Raw genomic sequence first — 21,363 nt, forward strand, 5'->3', positions numbered from 1 at the left:
TTGTGTAGGGGAAGTTGTGCTTAAGAATTTAGAGTTCTGAAGTAACCAAAAAGATAGATAATGGTAGGGCAGTGGATGTAGTCTATCTGAACTTGAGACAAAGTCCTGCATGGCAGACTGGTTTGGAAGCTTAGGTCATATGGAATCTAGGAAGAACTCGTTGGGTGGATTCAAACTTGGCTCGGAGATAAGAAGCAGACGGTGGTGGCTAAAGATTGTTTCTTAGAACATAGCCAGTAACCAGTGGTGTGTTGCAGAGGTTGATGTCCAGACCCTTGTTATTCATTATTAAGGTTGGTGTTGTTGTGGAGGTACAATGCAACATTGTCAGGCTGCAGAACTGGGTTGAAAAGTGCCTAATATTTATGAAGTTCATTCCAAAAAAGTGAGAAGTGATGCACCTTGGAAGGTTGAACTTGATGGCAGAGTACAAAGTTAATGGCAGGATTCTCAACAGTGCAGAGGGATAGACAGATATTGGGGTCCAAGCCCACAGATCCCTCAAAGTTGCTACGTATTATTAAGAAGGCATCTGATACATTAGCCTTCATTAATCAGGGGATTAAGTTCAAGAACTGCAAGGTAATGTTACAACTCTATAAAATCCTGGACAGACCTCATTTAAAATATTGTGTTCAGTGCTGGTTGCCGTATTATAGGAAGAATGTGGAAACTTTAGAGCAGGGGTTCCCAACCTAGGGTCCACGGACCCTTCATGGTATAAAAAAGGTTGGGTACTGTGGTAACTTCTACTTTGAAAAAGGCACACTCAACAACTTCATGATCAAAGAAACAACTTTATCTCGAATGTCAAAACCGATATGTATATACAGAGGCTTTCACAACCCATACGGCATGGCAGGAACACTATATACAAAGAGCACATCGGAAGTAAAAAGAACGGGAGTAAACACCCCTCCCCCATTATCCTAATTAGTATTAACTTACCTTTAATAATGCTCACATTACAACACTTCTTCGCCTTTAAAATCCAACATTCCTCAAATGTAAAAAACTAGGAAATAAAAACAGTGGTGTTACTAATTTGCGTACCCCTGAAAACTTATACTAGTATCTCAGCAACAGTTTACCAATACAAAACATCTGGAAAACGTGATAGAGTCAACATTCAATCCAACAACAACAAAAAAAAACTGTCCGGTCAAAGATTCAGTCTGTCAGGAGGCTTACAAGTGTGCTGTGATCTGCACACTACCCCTGGTGACCCAGCAGGCACCGCTGGTGATGGTGTTTTGGGTGGTTCTGGTGTTGGGAACACGAGAGGTGTCTGTGTGAGAATGTTCATCCTCTTCAGGGGACCCCAACCCCTCTGCTAGCGTCTCGCTCTCTGGCAAAGTCACTGGTGGACATGCTTCCACTGTAGTCTGATTCACAAATGGAAACTCCATGGAACTGTCTGCCTCTAAGCTGGTATCATGACGCAGGTGCACATGGTCCTGATGTCCGCGGAAAACACTCCCATCAGTCAGCTTAACAACATAGGACATGGGACCACGCTGCTTAAGAATAATCCCAGGCAGCCGTTGCTGATTGTTTCTCACATAGATATTGTCATCCAGTTTTAACCGCCTCTCTCGCGCATGTTAATCATGTCCCTCCTTCTGCTTTTCCTGCTTTCTCTCCACTTTTGCCTTCATGTCCGGGCGCAGCAGGTCCAATCTTGACTTGGGCCTACGTCCCACCAGCATCTCTGCTGAAGTGCGGGCAGTCGTAGTCTGTAACGTGAGGCGGTGTTTAAACAGGAAATGTGAAAGCCAAATGTTAAGAGAGTCCCCTGTCATCCACTTCAGGCCTTCCTTCACTGTCTGAACAGCCTGCTCAGCCAAACCATTGGAAGCTGGGTGGAAAGGGGCCGTCCGAATGTGATGAACCCATTCTGCTGCATGAACACACTGAACAGCTCACTGGTGAACATCGGGCCATTATCAGTGACCAGAGTGTCAGGCAATCCGTGGACTACAAACACTTGCCTGAGTTTGTCTCTGGTTGAGGGGACTGTGATGTTGCTCATGATGTGAGCTTCGATCCACTTAGAATGTACATCTACCATTACAAGAAACATCTGCCCCATAAAAGGGCCAGCAAAGTCCAAAAGTAGCCTAGACCAGTCTGGCCACTCCCATGGGTGCAAAGGAGCTGGTGGTGGCATATTCTGATTAGTCTGACATTGTGTGCATGATTTTACCTTGTTCTCCAGATCCTGATCCATTCTTGGCCACCAAACGTAGGATCTTGTAAGGCTTTTCATTTGAGACACCCCTGGATGAGTCTCATGAATTTCCTCCACAATCTGTGAATGGCCAGGGGGAGGCACGATGACCCTCGCCCCCCCCCCAGAAAATGCAGCCATCCTGCAGACTCAGTTCTGTCTTGTGTTTGGCGTAAGGCCTCAGTTCCTCTCCTTCCACGACTCTGGGCCAACCTTGTAAAAGAAATGTCTTGGCTTGGGACAGGACTGGGTCCCTCTCTATCCACTGCTTGATCTGGGTCACCTTTACAGGTGTTTCTGACAGCCTCTCCAATGAAAACACAGTCTCTGGAGGCACATATGTAGTAACAGGTGTCTCAGGCAAAGGTAGTCGACTCAGTGCATCGGCGTTTGCATTCTCCCCACCCGCTCTGTACACTATAGTATACTGGTAGGCTGACAACACTGTATCCTGGCTGAGGCTAGCAGTGGGATGCTTCTAGTCTCACTGAACAGGCTCATCAGTGGTTTATGGTCCGTATAAATTGTAAATACGTGTCCATAAAGGTATTGATGAAAGCGTTTGACCCCAAAAACAATGGCCAGACCTTCTTTGTCTAACTGTGAATATCCCTTCTCAGCAGCTGTCAGGGTACGTGAAGCAAAACCAATATGTTTCTTTGAACAGTCCTCCATTACATGTGAGAGAACTGCCCCGACTCCATAGGGCGAGGCATCACATGCAAGGGTGATCTCCTTGTCTGGGTCATAGTGAACAAGCAGCTTCGCTGAGTGGAGGAGTTCTTTCACTTCCTTGAAAGCTTTTTCCTGCTCTTCACCCCACTGCCACTTAGTGTCATTGTGAAGCAGCTTATACAGTGGGGTCAAAACCCTTGAGAGGTCAAGAAGAAACTTGCCATAATAATTCACCATGCCTAAAAATGATCTGAGTTCCTTGACAGTCTTGGGGCTTGGGGCCTCCTTAATAGCTCTCACTTTGTCCTCCACAGGGCAAAGCCCCTCAGCTGTGATCTTGTGTCCCAGGTAAGTCACACTCGATGCCAGGAACACACATTTTCCACGTTTCAACCGCAGCCCTGCGTCTGAGAGCCTCTTCAGCACCCGTTCTAAATTAGCCAGATGCTCCACCTCCATAGCCCCCGTGATCAAAATATCATTAAGGTACACTGCTACGTGTGGGATCCCCTGCAGCAAAGTGTCCATTGTCCTTTTGAAAATGGCAGGGCCGGACGCCACTCCAAACACCAGGCGATTATACTTGAAAAATCCCCTGTACATATTAATTGTGACGTACTCCTTTGAATCCTCGTCAAGCAGCAGCGGTTGGTAGGCGTGGCTCATGTCCCGCTTTGTGAACAGCTTACCCCCTGACAGGGTCGCAAACAGGTCATCCACCCGTGGCAACAGGTACTCCTCCAGCCTAGAGACCTGATTTGCCGTAAGCTTATAATCCCCACATATCCTCACTGTTTCGTCTGCCTTCAAAACTGGAACAATGGGAGCTGCCCACCTTGAAAACTGGATGGGCTCAATGATGCCCAGCCTCTGTAAACATTCCAGCTCCTCCTCGACTTTGCCTTTCATGGCATAGGGCACTGACCTGGGCTTAAAAAAACGTGGTGTAGCCTCAGGATCGACATGGAGTTTCACTGTCACGCCCTTCAGTGTTCTTAGCTCGTCCCTGAAAACGTCACTGTACTGCTGCAGAATGTCCTCCGTCATGTGTGCATACTTAATTTCATACCAGTTTAGCCGGATTTTGCGAAGCCAATCGCAACCCAAAAGACTGGGTCCCCTGCCCTTAGCTATCCCTAGCCTAGCTTCAGCCTTCTGACCCCCGGCTGAAATGTCCACATATAACACCCTTAAATGAGGTATGGGCTGCCGTGTATAGGTCCTGAGTTCGAGCTTTGACGGTCGAATGGGAGGCAGGTTGGACCCCCATGTCCTCCTGTAGGTCTCCTCACTGATGACCAATGCAGTAGCCCCTGAATCAATCTCAAACTTAATCTCCTTTCTCCTGACAGTGACTGTAGCATAATATGGTTCAGGTGGTTCGTCATCTGTTTCCACTCCAAACATGTTGTAGGCATACGCTGCCTCTTCATCTGCTTCTTCTAGATGGTGTGTGGCTGCCTGAGTCTGTTGAGCTTTCCCCTGCCCAGGCTTAACCTTACCCTTTGAACTTCTGCACTTTTTAGCTAAATGTCCCTTTTTGTTACAAGCATGGCAGACAGTGTCTTTGAATTTGCAGTCATTTGCATAGTGCGTCCCTCCACACCAGAAACATTCCACCCGCTTTGCCTGTTTACCAGTCTCCCTCCTGACTTGGTGCACTGCCACCAACTGTGACCCCCCCATGTTCTTTCTGGATATTCTTGACATGATTATCAGCCATCTCCATGCCTTGGGCAATCTCTAAGGCTTTCTTGAAAGTCAACGGTGGAGTTTCCCCTAACAGGCGGCGTTGTATGCCGTCATTATTAACGCCGCATACCAATCTATCACGGAGCATGTCATCCAACACCGCTCCGAAATCACAATGCTCCGACAGCTGCCGAAGCTCGGCCACAAAATTGGCCACAGACTGACCTGGCTTCCTGAAACGGCTGTGAAACTTACACCGTTGGACTATCACAGAAGGTTTTGGATTGTAGTGGGTCCCCACGAGCTTGACCAGTTCATCATATGGAATGTCCCCACATTTCCACGGTGTGGCTAAATTCCTTATTAGCTTGTAAGTCTTTGCCCCACACACACTAGGAGAATGGAATGCTTCTTAGCCTCCTCAGTAGTTCCATTAGCACAGAAAAAGTTTCTTAACCTTTCCTCATACTCCGGCCAGTCCTCTGTTAACTCCACAAATTCACCGATAGTCCCAAACGTGGCCATCTGAACGTGAGGCCCCTTATTGGCGCTGCTGCTCCTGTTCGAAACGTGACAACACGTCCACAAAACCAGTTCACCTCGTCGCCAAAAATATATGGTAACTTCTACTTTGAAAAAGGCACACTCGACAACTTCATGCCCAAAGAAACAACTTTATCTCGAACGTCAAAACCGATATGTATATACAGAGGCTTTCACAACCCGTACGGCATGGCAGGAACACTATATGCAAAGCACACCAGAAGTGAAAGAGAACGGAAGTAAATCCCCCCCCCCCATTATCCTAATTAGTATTAACTTACTTTTAATAATGCTCACATTACAACAGGTACCTTGCTTTAGAGAGAGTGCGGAGAGAATTACCTGGATGCTGCCTAGATTACAGAACACCTGTTGTGAGAAAAGGTTGAGTGAGCTAGGCCTTTCCTCTTTGAAGCAAAGGAGGATGCGAGGTAGACTTAAGTTCTTTGAGGATATAACGAGCACAGTGGATAGAGGGAACAGATAGACATTATTTACTTGGATTTTCAGAAGGTGTTTGATAAGGTGCCACATAAAATACTTATACTTAAGAGTTATGCTCAGAGTTGGGGGTGATGTATTAGCATGGATAGAGGATTGGTTAACTAATAGAAAGCAGAGCTAGGATACATGGGTGCCACTCTGGTTGGCAATCAGTGGTGAGTGGTGTGCCGTAGAGGTCGGTGCTGGGCCAGCAACTGTTCACGATATACATTGATGATATGGAAGAGGGGACCAAGTGTAGTGTAATTAAGTTTGCTGGATGATACTAAATTGAGTGGAAAAGCAAATTGTGCAGAAGATATGGAGAGTATGCAGAGAGATATAGATAGGTTAAGTGAGCTGGTAAGGTCTGGCAGATGGAGTACGATGTTGGTAAATGCGAGGTCATACACTTTGGAAGGAAAAATGGAAGAACAGATTATTATTTAAATGGTAAAAAATGCAGCATGCTGCTGTGCAGAGGGACTTGGGGGTGCTTGTACATGAATCACAAAAGGTTGATTTGCAGATGCAGCAGGCAATCAAGAAGGCAAATGGAATATTGACCTTCATTGCTAGAGGGATTGAATTTAAGAGCAAGCAGGTTATGCTGCAACTGTACAGAGTAATGGTGATGTCGCACCTAGAGTACTGCATGCAGTTCTGGTCTCCTAACTTCAGGAAGGATATACTGGCTTTCGAGGCGGTGCAGAGAAGGTTTACTACGTTGATTCCAGAGATGAGGGGGTTAGACTATGAGGAGAGATTGAGTCACCTAGGACTGTACTCGCTGGAATTCGGAAGAATGAGAGGAGATCTTACAGAAACATATAAAATTATGAAAGGGATAGATAAGATAGAGACAGGAAAGTTGTTTCCACTGGTAAGTGAGACTAGAACTAGAGGACATATCCTCAAGATTCTGGGGAGTAGATTTAGGACTGAGATGAGGAGAAACTGCTTTTCCCAGAGAGTGGTGAATCTGTGGAATTCTCTGCCCAATGGAGCAGTGGAGGCTACTTCAGTAAATATATTTAAGACAAGGTTGGATAGTTTTTTTTTGCTTAGTAGAGGAACTAAGGGTTAAGGGGAAAAGGCAGATAGGTGGAGATGAGTCCATGGCCAGATCAGTCATGACATGACCATGACCTTATTGAATGGTGCAGCAGGCTCAACAGGCCAGATGGCCTACTCCTGCTCCTATTTCTTATGTTCTGATGTTCTTATGAGATGTATAAAATTACAGAATGGACAACCAGCAGCCTTTTCCAAGGGTGGCAATGGTTAATTTGAGAGGACATACTTTTAAGGTGATTGGAGGAAGTATAGGAAGGTCGTCAGAGGCAAGTATTTTTACAGAGGATGATAATGTTGGGGGTGGGGGTAGAGGCAGATATATTAGGGCCATTTAAGAGACTCTTAGATAGGCACGTGGATGAAAGAAAACTGGTGGGCTACGTGGAAGGGAAGGGTTAGATTGATCTTGGAGCAGGTTAAAAGGTCAGCATAACATCGTGGGCCAAAGGGCCAGTATTGTGCTGTACTGGTCTTTGTTCTATACAAATGATATGGATGCAAATGCACAAGGCTTGATCAGTAACTTTGTGGATGACACAAAATTAGATGTAGTGAAGAAGGGCAGCATGTACATGGAATGAACTGCTGGAAGAAGTAGTTGAAGCAGGTACAGTGGGATGATTTAAGAAGCACTTTGATAGGTATTATTCCTAATAATGCATGTTACAGTTCGTTTGGTTGATTTGTGTGAAATTCTGTGAAGGAAATAAAAGTTGTTTCCTAATAACTCAGGAAGTAGTGCTCTGAGCCAGAAGTTTTCACTTAATCCAAGTTATCAGAATCAGGTTTAATATCACTGACATATGTTGTAAGATTTGTTATCTTAGCGGCAACAGTACAATGCAATATAGACAATAGACAATAGGTGCAGGAGTAGGCCATTCGGCCCTTCAAGCCAGCACCGGCATTCACTGTGATCATGGCTGATCATCCACAATCAGTATCCAGTCCCTGCCTTATCCCCATAACCTTTGATTCCGCTATCTTTAAGGGCTCTATCCATCTCTTTCTTGAAAGCATCCAGAGACTTGGCCTCCACAGCCTTCTGGGGCAGAGCATTCCACATATCCTCCACTCTCTGGGTGAAAAAGTTTTTCCCCAACTCCGTTCTAAATGGCCTATCCCTTATTCTTAAACTGTGGCCTCTGGTTCTGGACTCACCCATCAGCGGGAACATGCTTCCTGCCTTCAGCGTGTCCAGTCCCTTAATAATCTTTTATGTTTCAATCAGATCCCCTCTCGACCTTCTAAATTCCAGTGTATACAAGCCCAGTCCAGTCACTCCAATCTTTCAACATATGACAGTCCTGCCATCCCGGGAATTAACCTTGTGAACCTACGCTGCACTCCCACAATAGCAAGAATGTCCCTCCTCAAATCTGGAGACCAAAACTGCAGACAGTACTCCAGGTGTGGTCTCACCAGGGCCCTGTACAGCTGCAGAAGGACCTCTTTGCTCCTATACTCAATTCCCCTTGTTATGAAGGCCAGCATGCCATTAGCTTTCTTCATTGTCTGCTGTACCTGCATGCTTGCTTTCAGTGACTGATGTACAAGAACACCTAGATCTCGTTATACATAATACAGAAAAATATAGGAAAAACTACAAAGTTTATATGCTTATATTAAATAGCTAAATTAAAAAGTGTGAAAACAGAAATAATATATAAAAATGTGAAGTAGTGTTCAAGGGTTCAATGTCCATTTAGAAATTGGATGACAGAGGGAAAAAAGCTGTTCCTGAATCGCTGAGCGTGTGCCTTCAGGCTTCTGTACCTCCTACCTGATGGTAACAATGAGAAGGGGGCATGTCCTGGGAGATGGGAGCCCTTAATAAAGGACGCTGCCTTTCTGAGGCACTGTTCTTCGAAGATGTCTTGGATACTATGGACCCTGGTACCCAAGATGGAGCTGACAAATTTTACAACTTTCTGTAGCTTCTTTCAATCCTGTGCAGTAGCCCCCAACCCCCATATCAGACAGTGATGCAGCCTGTCAGACTGCTCTCCACGTACATCTGTAGAAGCTTTCGAGTGTTTTAGGTGACAAACCAAATTTCCTCAAACTCCTAATGAAATATAGCCGCTGTCTTGCCTCCCTTATAGCTGCATCAACATGTTGCATTCAGGTTAGATCTTCAGAGATCTTGACACTCAGGAACTTGAAGTTGCTCATGTTTTCTACTTCTGATCCCCTTGTGAAGATTGTCTTCCTGAAGTCCACAATCAGCTCTTTGATCTTACTGACATTTAGTGCACGGTTGTTGCTATGACACCACTCAACTAGCTGGTACATATCACTCCTGTACACTCTCTCAGCTCCATCTGAGATTCTACCAACAATGGTTGTATCATCAGCAAATTTATAGATAGCATTTCAGCTATACCTAGCCACACAATCATGAGTCTAGAGAGAGTAGAGCAATGGGCTAAGCTCACATCCCTGAGGTGCACTAGTGTTTATTGTCAGCGAGGAGGAGATATTATCAATCCACACAGATTATGGGCTTCCAATTAGGAAGTCGAAAATCCAATTGCAGGGGGAGGTACAAAGGCCCAGGTTCTGTAGCTTATCAATCAGAACTGTGGGAATGTTGGTGTTAAGTGCTGTGTTATATTCTGCGAACAGCACTCTGACATAGGTGTTTGTTTTGTCCAGGTGATCTAAGGCCATGTGAAGAGCCATTGAGATTGTATCTGCTGTAGCCTATTGAGCAGATAGACAATTGCAGTGGATCCAGGACCTTGCTGATGCAGGAGTTGATTCCAGCCATGACCAACTTCTCAAAGCATTTAATCACTGTAGATGTGAGTGCTACTGGACAATAGTCATTAAGACTGCTCACACTACTCTTCTTGGGCACTGGTATAATTGCTGCCCTTTTGAAGCAGGTGGGAACTTCTGACTGTAGCATCTATGAGGGGTGATTGATAAGTTTGTGGCCTAAGGTAGAAGGAGTCAATTTTAGAAAACCTAGCACATTTATTTTACTTACATTTACATACTTAGTCCAGCGGTTGGAGCATGTGGATCCCTTCTTTGTAGAGGCCGGCATCTTGGACCTCCAGAAGTGGTCCACAGCAGGGGTGATTGATAAGTTTGTGGCCTAAAGTAGAAGGAGATGTGTTATTAACTTCAAACTTTCTGCTTTTTCACTCAAAGAGTTGAACTGCACGTGCATATAACGAGAGCTGTATAACTCAACTCCTTCTACCCTAGGCCACGAATTTATCAATCTCCCCTACTGTGGACCACCTGGAGGTCCAAGACGCTCTCGTTACATGCACGTGCAGTTTAACTCTTTGAGTGATAATGCAGAAAGTTTGAAGTTGATAACACATCTCCTTCTATCTTAGGCCACAAACTTATCAATCACCCTGCTGTGGGCCACTTCTACAAAGAAGGGATCCGTATGCTCCACGACCGCTGGACTAAGTGTGTACATGTAGGAGGGGACTATGTTGAAAAATAAATGTGCTAGGTTTTCTGAAATTGAACTTATCAATCACCCCTTGTAGATTTATGACAATCTAAACATCTCAGCATTGATAATAAAGATACTGACTTGAACTTAATGAATCCTTCATTTTGAGGGGTATTTGATCTCAATTATAATTCAGCAATTTATCTTGATGCTTTATGGTTCATCATAGGATGAATTATTCACACTCCACCTAAATTTCTGAGAGAGCACGAAATACCTAAAGAGATACCTGGAATGAAATGTGCTTTGTTATTTATTGGTAATCAACAAATTCTCCATTATGTGGGCAGATATTTATCTGGGGGGAAGAATAATTTACCAAATGCATTAATGCTTTGTCTGCCACCTAAATAAATGACTCCTGTCTTTTACCGGTACTTATCAATTACTAAATTAGCTCACTGAAAGGTCAGCATTCCTTGATCAACTACACTAATAATTTTCAAAAAAACATGAAAAATATTTAGGTTTCTGATAAAATTATTTATATAACAGACATAAATAATATGACATATTAATATGCACTTTGGCAGAAGAAATAAATGGGCAGACTATTATTTAAATGGGGAAAGAATTCAAAGTTCTGAGATGCAATGGGACTTGGGAGTCCTCGTACAGGATACCCTTAATGTTAACCTCCAGGTTGAGTCAGTAGTGAAGAAGGTGAATGCAATGTTGGCATTCATTTCTAGAGGAATAGAGTTTAGGAGCAGGGATGTGATGTTGAGGCTCTATAAGGTGCTGGTGAAACCTCACTTGGAGTACTGTGGGCAGTTTTGGTCTTCTTATTTAAGAAAGGATGTGCTGACGTTGGAGGGGGCACAGAGAAGATTCACTAGAATGATTCCGGGAATGAGAGGGTTAACATATGAGGAACGTTCGTCCGCTCTTGGACTGTATTCCTGGGAGTTTAGAAGAATGAGGGGAGACCTCAGAGAAACATTTTTAATGTTGAAAGGCATGGACAGAGTGGATGAGGCAAAGTTGTTTCCCATGATGGGGGAGTCTAGTACGAGAGGGCATGACTTAAGGATTGAAGGGCGCCCAGTCAAAACAGAAAAGCGAAGAAACTTTTTTAGTCAGAGGGTGGTGAATTTATGGAATTTGTTGCCATGGGCAGCAGTGGAGGCCAAGTCATTGGGTGTATTTAAGGCAGAGATTGATAGGTATCTGAGTAGCCAGGGCATCAAAGGTTATGGTGAGAAGGCGGGGGAGTGGGACTAAATGGGAGAATGGATCAGCTCATGATAAAATGGCGGAGCAGACTCGATAGGCCGAATGACTGATTTCTGCTCCTTTGTCTTATGGTCTTGGGCTGTTTTCTGGTTACTGTTTCTAAAGTTTCAGCACAATAAAGGACACCTCTAAATGTATTGGGTAGCACTTCACAAAAAGCACTATATATTCTTTGTAGCCACTATAGAAGTAATAGTCTTGATCCTTGCCATTTTACCTTTTACCTTTCTGCCTTTTTTTTTCTCCTCTGATCTGTTTAATCCAACCTCTTCTCTTGTTGCACTTTTCTCCTCAGTAATAGACAGGCAGCACTAACATTGAGCAGAAGTAAGAGAGAACAAATTATGTACTCATCGAATAGGATTTGTCTTCAGGCTTCTCAATAACAGTAACTGAGTGAATATACCTGTGCACAAAGACTTCAATTAATTATGCAGCAAAGTATCTTTATGTTCAGTGAAACAAGGACAAATAAATTTCACAATGATGAACCTAAGATTAGTGAGTGGATGCACTTCATAAAATACATTGGCATTTTAAAAAATCTCTCACTTTTGGGAATGGATTTTACTAATTTCTAGACTGTAGCTGCAAAAAGTAATGAACGCAAATAAGAGGTGCGCTTACATGAAAAATTACACACGCTGTGTTCCCAGTGTTGATCGCTGAAGCTTTAACTTTGGTTGTCTCTTTACAGATGCTGGGTAACTTATTATTTCCAACATTTTGTTTTCATTTCAGAGACAGTTTCGATTTTTTTCAAAGAATAGTTCAATACGTTCAATAGGTACATTTAATGTCAGAGAAATGTATACGATATGTATCCTGAAATTCTTTTTCTTCGCAGACATCCACGAAAACAGAAAAAAGTCACCTTTATTATGGAATTGGGAAGTGAAGAACTCATCGCCTACCTCTGTTGGTGTAAATACTGTTTTTATCGTGCGTAAATACGTTGATATATATTAGCAGGTAATTATATAAACATGTTTTATTCCCTGTACTTGCTGTATTATTTTATGATTCTAAGTTTTAGAGCATAAATCTAGACTATTTCACATTTTCTGTGAAACTGAATTCTCCAACGACGCAACTCTTCCGCGAAGCGCTGATAACGTTTCGGTCGCGTCGGCGGACAACTCCGCTCGCGCGGAGCTCGGACCAGCGGTTTCGAAGTGTGCGGAGACGGTTTGTCCCTCGCCGTTCGCCGTACTGCCCGTGACGAGGCATTCTGGGAAGTGAAACGGAAGAGCGCGTGGGGTTGGAGGGGAGGTTGTAATTTCGGGTTGGAGACATCACACCGGCGGCGCGTGCGGCCGTTTACCGGGCGTTAACGACAACAACACACCGGCGGCGCGTGCGGCCGTTTACCGGGCGCTGACGACACCACACCGGCGGCGCGTGCGGCCGTTTACCGGGCGCTGACGACAACAACCCACCGGCGGCGCGCTGGAGAGATCAGAGCGGCGGGATGTCACGGCTGATCGTCAAGAACCTCCCGAACGGGGTAGGTGCGGGAGGACTGTGCATGGTATCTCCGTCAAGCGTTTACAACGTGACCGGACGTCCCAGAGCGTTTCGGGGGCGAGTCAAAGTAGCCGAGGACTCAGGGAACCCACAGCGCCGATCAAACTGAAATGCTGAGAGCTCTCAGCGTGCTCTGTTTACTCCTCGGTCAGCGAGGCTACAGGGAGGCTTCTTGGGCTGAGGAGGGACCGGCGATCGGGTGCTGGCAGCACTGATGCACCCTGCCTTTGCATACAGTGGAAGCAGTGCTGGGGTCATAGGTCTACACGAGGTCACAGATGAGGCGACCCACGTTATGGAAAGGTTTCAAAGTAGGGTGAAATTTCTGAAATTGGGAACTAATATGGGTCAGCCGGCAAGCCTGGGGTGATTAGTAAATTGGATGTTGTGACTTGTAGCAATGGCAGCGAAGTTTTTGATGACATAGAATGCCAATGGCTTTTGATGAGATTCGAGATTGACTTTCTGATAAAATTGGATTTCCCTGTTCACAGTTCTATCTGTAAGCAGAATACTCTGTAACATCTGAATTGCAAGGTGGCTTTTCACCTTGGTCTTTGTTTTCTGCCCTGCAACTGATTTTGCTTGATCTTCAGTCCTGCAATACTTCGTATGCAGAGGCTGTTAGCTTCTCTACCCATCACACTTAGTTTGAAAGTTATCTCCCTGTGATACCAGGTATTATGTGGAAGTTATTAGGTTGTATTAAACTGTAGCACTTTTATGATAAAACACCTGCATTTGCTACTCTCAAATTGTTAAGCTGAAGAAACAAGAGTTGCAGCTAGCAGTGACACACAGCTCTGAAGCTCTCCATGGATAATGACAACATCTTTATAAGTTTCCCAGCTTTATTATTTCAGCATGTCAAAACATTGGGCCATAGCTGCAGGCACACATGGATCTTGGGTCTGGCCAGATGTTTGCCCCCTATACCTGTCAACCTCTCCCCAACTCCCTCTCTGGCCATACCCTCTGCCTACAATCCAGATTATGGTTCAAATACACACTGATTTCATTTTCTGCGACTTGTTAGCACAGGGCATCAAATCAAGTCTCATGATAAACAAGTCTCACTGAGACCCTAAAAGGCCGCTGGAAAAACATGCTAAATTTAGCAACATTCCACATCCACCCTTGCAGTTATATAGACCCATGGACAGCAAGTCTGGGCATTGAAGATTTAGTGTAGTATACTGATTACATTCGAATGTTCTGACTATGATATGTCATTGGAGAGACAGTGAAGCCGGTGATATAGAAATTTTTATCAGCACAACAAGCAAGCATTATTCTAGAGACACTGTCTGTAGAGGCTCACAAACCCAAAGGTTCATCACATTTTTATATCCTTAAGATCAAATGGCAGGTGATTCAATGCAATTTCAATAGTTACAATGACATTGTTTACTTAAGTATTTTGGGTTAACATATAGTTCCTCTGAGATACATAGTGGAGGCACATTGTAATGGGTAAGATGCGTCTGAAGGTCCAAGTACTTTTGGGAGAAACTAATTAACACAAGTATTCTAAAACCTATTGACAACAGAGAACCAGACACCTAAAATTAATTGAGTACTCAAATATAAGCACACAAAACTATTGATCGCCTATACCTGTGACCATGTTTGATATGTTATACGAGAACATCTATCTGGTCTGCCATTTTGAACTCAGTCACAATGGGGAAATAACTTAGCCATGTTGCCTATTAACACAAACCCATTATCAAAATTTGGCTCCTGCATATGCAATCTCTTTGTCTGTGGAGTAGCCTATGCTTATAACTTCAATTTACTGCTTACAATTTATATTAAAAAACCTGAAGGCTAATTGCAAGTTTCATGAACTTACATTTACAATAAGAACTGGTCTGGTTCTTGTTTGAGTTAATATCTGCTATATTGACATAACTCTACAGTCCTCCCTAACACTAATCATCATTATGTGCCTGATGTACAACATGGGAAATCAGTTTTTGGCAAATTTTTCTATGGAAGTGGTTTGGCATTTTCTTCTTCTGGGTCGTGTTTTCACTTGATGGCTGACTCCGGCCATTATCAGTACTTTTCAGTGGTTGCATAACCACGACTTGTTACATGCACCAACCGCTCATGTGACCATCCGCCACCTGCACTAGTATGTCGAAAAGATTGGATAACTGGCGGAAGTCATAGGGTGGGGATAAAGGGATCCTTTTCAGGATAGCTGCTAGCGACTAGTAGGGTTCTGCAAAGGTCTGTGTTTGGACCCCAACTTTTCATTATATGCATTAATAATCTGGATGCAAGACAGCAAGTTTACAGACAGTGCCGAGATAGGTGAAGGAACGGCTAGTGTTGTGGAGGCAGGAAATCTGCAGAAGGTCTTGGATAAGTTGGGAGAGTGGGGTAAGAAGTATCAGCAGAGGGAAACGTGGAATTCTTCATGTTGATGGGAAGAACAATGCTGTAAACTATTTTCTGATTGGAGAGAAATCAGAAGTGCAAAGGGAGTTGGAAGTCCTATTCAGGATTCCTTTCAGGTTAGCTTGCAGGAGAAATCGGTATTGAGGAAGGTGAGTGCAATGTTAGGATTCCCTTCGAGAGCTAGAATATAAAATTGAGTATTTACTGCTGATGCTTTATAAGGTGTTGATTGGGCCATGCTTGGAATATTATGAATAATTTTGGCCTCCATATCGAAGGAAAGATTTGCTGGCCCTGAAGGAAGTTCAGCAGAGGTTCATAACAGTGATCCCAGGATTGAAACACTTAACATATGAGGATCATTTGCTATTTCAGGGTCTGTACTTGATGGAGTTGAGCAAAATGAGGAGGGATCTCATTGAATCCTACTGGATACTGAAAGACCTATATAGGGTGACCATGGAGAAGATATTTCCATTAGTCGGAGAGTCTCAGCATCCAAAGGCATGGCCTCAGAATAGAGAGAAATCCCTTTAAAATTGAGATGAGGAGAAACTTCTTCAGCCAGGTGGTGAAACTACGGAATTCTTGGTCACAGAGCGCTGTTGAAGCCAGATTATTGAGTTTATTTAGGGCGAAATTGATAGGTTCTTCATTGGTAAGAGGGTTAAGGGTTACAAGTTCAAATTTAATTGTCACTCAACCATACATGAATACAGACAAACAAAACAGCATTCCTCTGGGGCCAAGGTGCAAAGCACAGGATTAACAGCAACTTCATCAAAAAACATATTTTTTGTCACTGTACCTTTTTCTGCTATTGTAACTATATGTGCTGTTAATACTGTGCTTTGCACTTTGGACCCAGATGAATGCTGTTTTTTTTGGCCATATTCATGTAGGGCTGAAAGACAATTAAATTTGAACTTGTAATCCTTAACCCTCTTACCAATGAAGAAGTCCCTGAGTTGCATGGCCCGAGATTGATGGTGCATTGGATGTTGTCCTGGCCCAGCTCGCCTTCCACTGAGTAAACACTGGAGGGCAGCACTGACAAGAGGGGTGAGCCCCCGACCCAATGTGGATTCCAGTGAACTCAGAGGCCTCTGATCCCTCCTGTGTGGCTGCAACAGGTGATACCCCAGCATGAGGGCCCGGCCGGTCCGCATAACAACTGAGGCATTGCGACTCCCCTACTGTCAGTCTTGCGGACCAGTCAACCGGACACGTAGTACTCTACGTTATCAGTGTCCAAAAGGGTCTTGCGCTCACAATTAAAAATGAACAAGGCAATCATTCTTCCCAACTTATACATGCTGACCACTGGGCACCCTTCAGTATTAGCCCTATTGCACTGCACTTGGTTCATAACGCTTTATGCCTAAGGATTTCAAGTACTCATTTAGATAGCTCTTAAATCCTGTCAGTCAACTTCAACCACTCTCTCCAGCAGTATATTCCAAGTAGTTACCACTCTCTGTGTGACAGCCCTTCTCAAATCCCTTCTGTGTCTCGTACTCTAAACCTATCTCGTAAAGTTATATCTATAGTTTTCTTTAGTCTACCTTTTATATACTGCTCAAAAATGCCTGACTTGCATACAGCCCGTACATACGAGTACTTGGGCGACTGCTGTATGTATTAATCTTTGGTACAAACAGATCACAGGATTGGAACCCTGCCTTTACTTTGAAATGGCCTTTCTTAACCTCCTCTGCCCCAGGAGAAAAAGGCTATCTTTTCCAGTCTCATAACTGAACTGCTGAATCCCAGATGACAACCTGGTGAGTTTCCTCTGCATCCTCCAATCTTATCGCATCCTTCCTGTACTTTACCGACCAGAACTGCACATAATACTTACGCTGAGGTCTGACCAACTAATCTCTGACTAGAGTATTAGACAAATGTACATTTTGTATAAACAACCCAAAATCAAATGTAATTTTTCATTTTTCAGATGAAAGAAGAACGCTTTAAATCTCTCTTTGGTGCCTTTGGAACATTAACCGACTGCATATTGAAATTCGCGAAGAATGGAAAGTTTAGAAAATTTGGATTTGTTGGGTTCAAAACGGAAGAAGAAGCACAAGCAGCTTTAAAACATTTCAATAAGACCTACATTGATACATCTAAGATTACAGTAAGTATTCTTGAGTCTTGTTAATTTAATTAAACCAAAATCATATTAAAATGATTTCATAAACACGAGCAAGTCTGCAAGTGCTGGAAATCCAAAGCAACACACGCAAAATGCTGGAGGAACTCAGCAGGTCAGGCAAAATCTATGGAAATTAATAAATAGTCGATGTTTCAGGCTGAGATCCTTCTTCAGGGTTGAAATAGAAGGGGGAAGATGCCAGAATCCCCCACCTTTTTATTCTGGTGTCTTCCCCATTCCACTTCAGTCATGAAGAAGGGTTGCATGTTATTCATTTCAAAAGATACTGCCTGACCTTCTGAGTTCCTCCAGCATTTTATGTGTGTTGCAGTATGATTTCACAGTTGTCCTAGGTTTAATGTTTTGAATGGTCTTGCAATCTTCGAAGGTGATTCTCTGAACACTAACCAACATTGTATTCGATGTTTTATGCTTTGTTTTGTACCGACGTATGCTGTTTTAAGATACTGGATTTCTTGTTTATTTTGTTCTGTCAGTCTGTTTCATCTGCAGTAATGTTGGTGTAGCATTTTGATGGCAATGGTTTATTTTCCAGATTATGTGCCATATGACAATTAAAGATGCTTTTAAGGAGAGCTAGCTTCATGCTGGGAATTTAGTGTACATAATCCAATTATGTGAAGGTTAATCATCCTGCTAACTCCTTGAAAATCAAGCAAAGCAACAGTGGAGCGCTGTCAATCAGTACCACTGTCAATTCAGGGTAATTCTGACACTTCTTTCAAACCTGCTTTTCCTCTGGTGAAAAAGTAACAAGACTTTGTGTTAATCTATTGTAGTAATAGATATTAGAGTATATCTCCCTGGGAGTACATAACTTTTTGACTGAACTGTAGTTAGTTTCCAAGAAGGGGTGTGAAGAAGTCTAGTTATTTTATCATAAACTTTTGTAAAGAGGCAGCTAAGGCTAAAGGGGATGTACTGATTGTACATGAAGCAACTTAAAATGGTAGGACTCCGGAGCCCATTACTAGAGTTTAAAAGGCTGATGTAGGAAAACAGAAATGAATAAAAGCTATTGTGTGGAGAAAGATGGTGCCTTAGGCAGAATAAGAGGGCAAAAGTCTTTTTGGAAGTTGCGTAAGTATCACTGTAGGTCAGCGTTCTCATGGATGATGTGTGCAGTTAGAATTGTTGGATATTTGGACGATGGGACATTGATGAGCTGAAAATTGGAAATGTAAGTATGGAACCAATAGACATGTTTTATTTGTGGTTAGGAATTGGTAATAGGCAGGAAGTTTATAATTCAACTCTGAAACAACATCGTATTGCACATAAGTTGAGTTATAATTACAACTGAGTGAGGTATTGGAAAGAAGAAGCACCTAGAAGCAAGTGATATGAATTCTGGAGTAGACTAAAAAGCAATAGCCTGGATTTTAAGATTGTAATTACCTGCCAAAACTGTCAGCATTCTCTCTGATTACATTGTGAAACTCACTGACTTCTGTTGTTTGTACTTAGCACGGTAAAATCCAAGAGTTGCAGCAATTTGTTACCTTGTTACTCTACTGGGTGCATTTTCACAGCTTTCATGTGAATAAAAGTTGCCTTAAATAGAGTCTCAGTACTTAAGAACCATTTTTACAAAATAAACGTGGGAAACATTGCTCTTTTCTGAATAGTTTTCTGTTAAATTTTAATTGTGTACCGTGTTGTTGCCTGCGAGAACCACCTGGGTGCATATGATTGTCTTGGATGTTTTTCTTGTGATTGCAAGACCCTGTTGGACATCGGTAATGTAGAATACTGCAAATCCGGTTCACTGTCGAAACTGACAGCGGGTGAGATTCATGGCCACGGTTGTACATACTACCAGGCCCTTGTGCCAGAGTCATCTGTTGCAGGTGACCAAGTCAAGTCAAGTCAAATCACATTTTATTGTCATTTCAACCATAACTGCTGGTACAGTACACAGTAAAAACGAGACAACATTTTTCAGGACCATGGTGCTACATGAACAATACAAAAGCTACACTGAACTATGTAAAAAACAACACAAAACTGTACTAGACTACAGACCTACCCAGGACTGCATAAAGTGTTAAAACAGTGCAGGCATTACAATAAATAATAAACAAGACAATAGGCACTGTAGAGGGCAGTAGGTTGGTGTCAGTCCAGGCTCTGGGTATTGATGGCTTGGGGGAAGAAACTGTTACGTAGTCTGGTCGTGAGAGCCCGAATGCTTCGGTGCCTTTTGCCAGATGGCAGGAGGGAGAAGAGTTTGTATGAGGGGTGCGTGGGGTCCTTAATAATGCTGTTCGTTTTGCGGATGCAGCCTGTGGTGTAAATGTCTGTAATGGCGGGAAGAGAGACCCCAATGATCTTCTCAGCTGACCTCACTATCCGCTGCAGGGGCTTGCGATCCGAGATGGTGCAATTTCCAAACCAGGCAGTGATGCAACTGCTCAGGATGCTCTCAATACAACCTCTGTAGAATGTGGTGAGGATGGGGGGGGCGTGGGTGATGGACTTTTCTCAGCTTTCGCAGAAAGTAGAGACGCTGCTGGGCTTTCTTTGCTGTGGAGCTGGTGTTGAGGGACCAGGTGAGATTCTCCGCCAGGTGAACACCAAGAAATTTGGTGCTCTTAACGATCTCTACGGAGGAGTCGTCGATGTTCTGCTGAGAGTGGTCGCTCTGTGTCCTCCTGAAGTCAACAACCATCTCTTTTGTTTTGTTCACATTCAGAGACAGTTTGTTGGCTCTGCACCAGTCCATTAGCCGCTGCACCTCCCCTCTGTACGCTGACTCATCATTCTTGCTGATGAGACCCACCACAGTCATGTCATCGGCGAACTTGATGACGTGGTTTGAGCTGTGTGTTGTAGCACAGTCGTGGGCAAGGAGAGGAGACGCCGGAGGAGGTGTGAGAAACAGCAGAGGATGGCACAGCAGGCCCACAGGGCCTGTGCTACTCAGGTGGGTGTCTCCTCAGCACCCACCCGTTGGTGCTGCCCTCCAGTGTTCACTCATTGGAAAACAAGCTGGATTGCATTTGTCTGTGGCTGAACCAGCACGTGTTGAGGAACTGCTACATGCTTATTCTTGCAGAAATATGGCTCTGGGCAACATTCCATGTACCATCAATCTACAGGCCATGTCATTCAGGGACTTGGGCTAATATTGTTTTTTTTATGTGACTGTATGTGCTATCGGAACTATATGTACACTGTGTAACTGTATGTACTGTGTTTTGCACCTTGGTCCTGGGGAATGCTGTTTCATTTAGCTGTTTGCATGTGTATGGTTGAATGACAATTAAACTTCAACTTGAATTTGAAATGATATCGAACAAAGAAGAGTACAGGCCCTTTGGCCAACAATGCTGTGTCAACCTTTTAACCTACTCCAAAATCAAGCTAATGCTTCGCTCCCACATATTCCTTCAATTCTTTTTCATCCGTGTGCCTGTCTCAGGGTCTCTTATATTTTCCCAATGTATCTGCCTCTACCACCAACCCCTCTTGCAGTGCATTCCATGCACTTACCACTATGTGTTTTAAAAGAAAATCTGCCTCTGACATCACTCCCTATACTTTCCTCCAAGTACCTTAAAATTATGCCCTCTCATATTGGCCCTAACTGTCCTGGGAAAAGGTGCTGGCTTTATCTGTGGCAGCAGAAAAAGGCACTCTATCTGTTATCATCTTGTATTCATCCATTTAGCCATCTCTCATTTCCCCCCACTCCCGCTCCAAAGAGAAAAGCCTTAGCTTGCTCACCCTCTCCTTATAATCCTGGAAATCTCCTCTGTACCCTCTAAAACTTTCCCTTCCTTCCTATAATGAGGTGACCAGAACTGACCTCAAAACTACAAATGT

At 43.6% G+C, this 21,363-nt stretch overlaps 1 protein-coding gene and 1 long non-coding RNA gene across 2 annotated transcripts in view; one reads left to right on the top strand and one right to left on the bottom strand.

The window, feature by feature from the left end:
• Positions 1-958: 958 nt before the first annotated feature.
• LOC140190818 (uncharacterized) lies at positions 959-12,136 on the bottom strand. Its single transcript, XR_011883691.1, has 3 exons — positions 12,048-12,136; positions 11,638-11,731; positions 959-1,015 (listed from the first exon to the last, which is right to left on the bottom strand). It is a non-coding gene; the product is annotated as an uncharacterized lncRNA (long non-coding RNA).
• Positions 12,137-12,658: 522 nt separating this feature from the next.
• Positions 12,659-21,363, top strand: part of rbm19 (RNA binding motif protein 19) — a 265,310-nt gene continuing 256,605 nt past the window's right edge. Inside the window, exons 1-2 of the mRNA XM_072247529.1 lie at positions 12,659-12,927; positions 17,314-17,496. Of these exons, the coding sequence (XP_072103630.1) occupies positions 12,892-12,927; positions 17,314-17,496 (219 nt within the window). The 5' untranslated portion in view covers positions 12,659-12,891. The remainder of the gene's footprint in view (positions 12,928-17,313; positions 17,497-21,363) is intronic.

Source organism: Mobula birostris, chromosome 31, assembly GCF_030028105.1.
Source record: "Mobula birostris isolate sMobBir1 chromosome 31, sMobBir1.hap1, whole genome shotgun sequence".
NCBI classification, from domain to species: Eukaryota; Metazoa; Chordata; class Chondrichthyes; order Myliobatiformes; family Myliobatidae; genus Mobula; species Mobula birostris.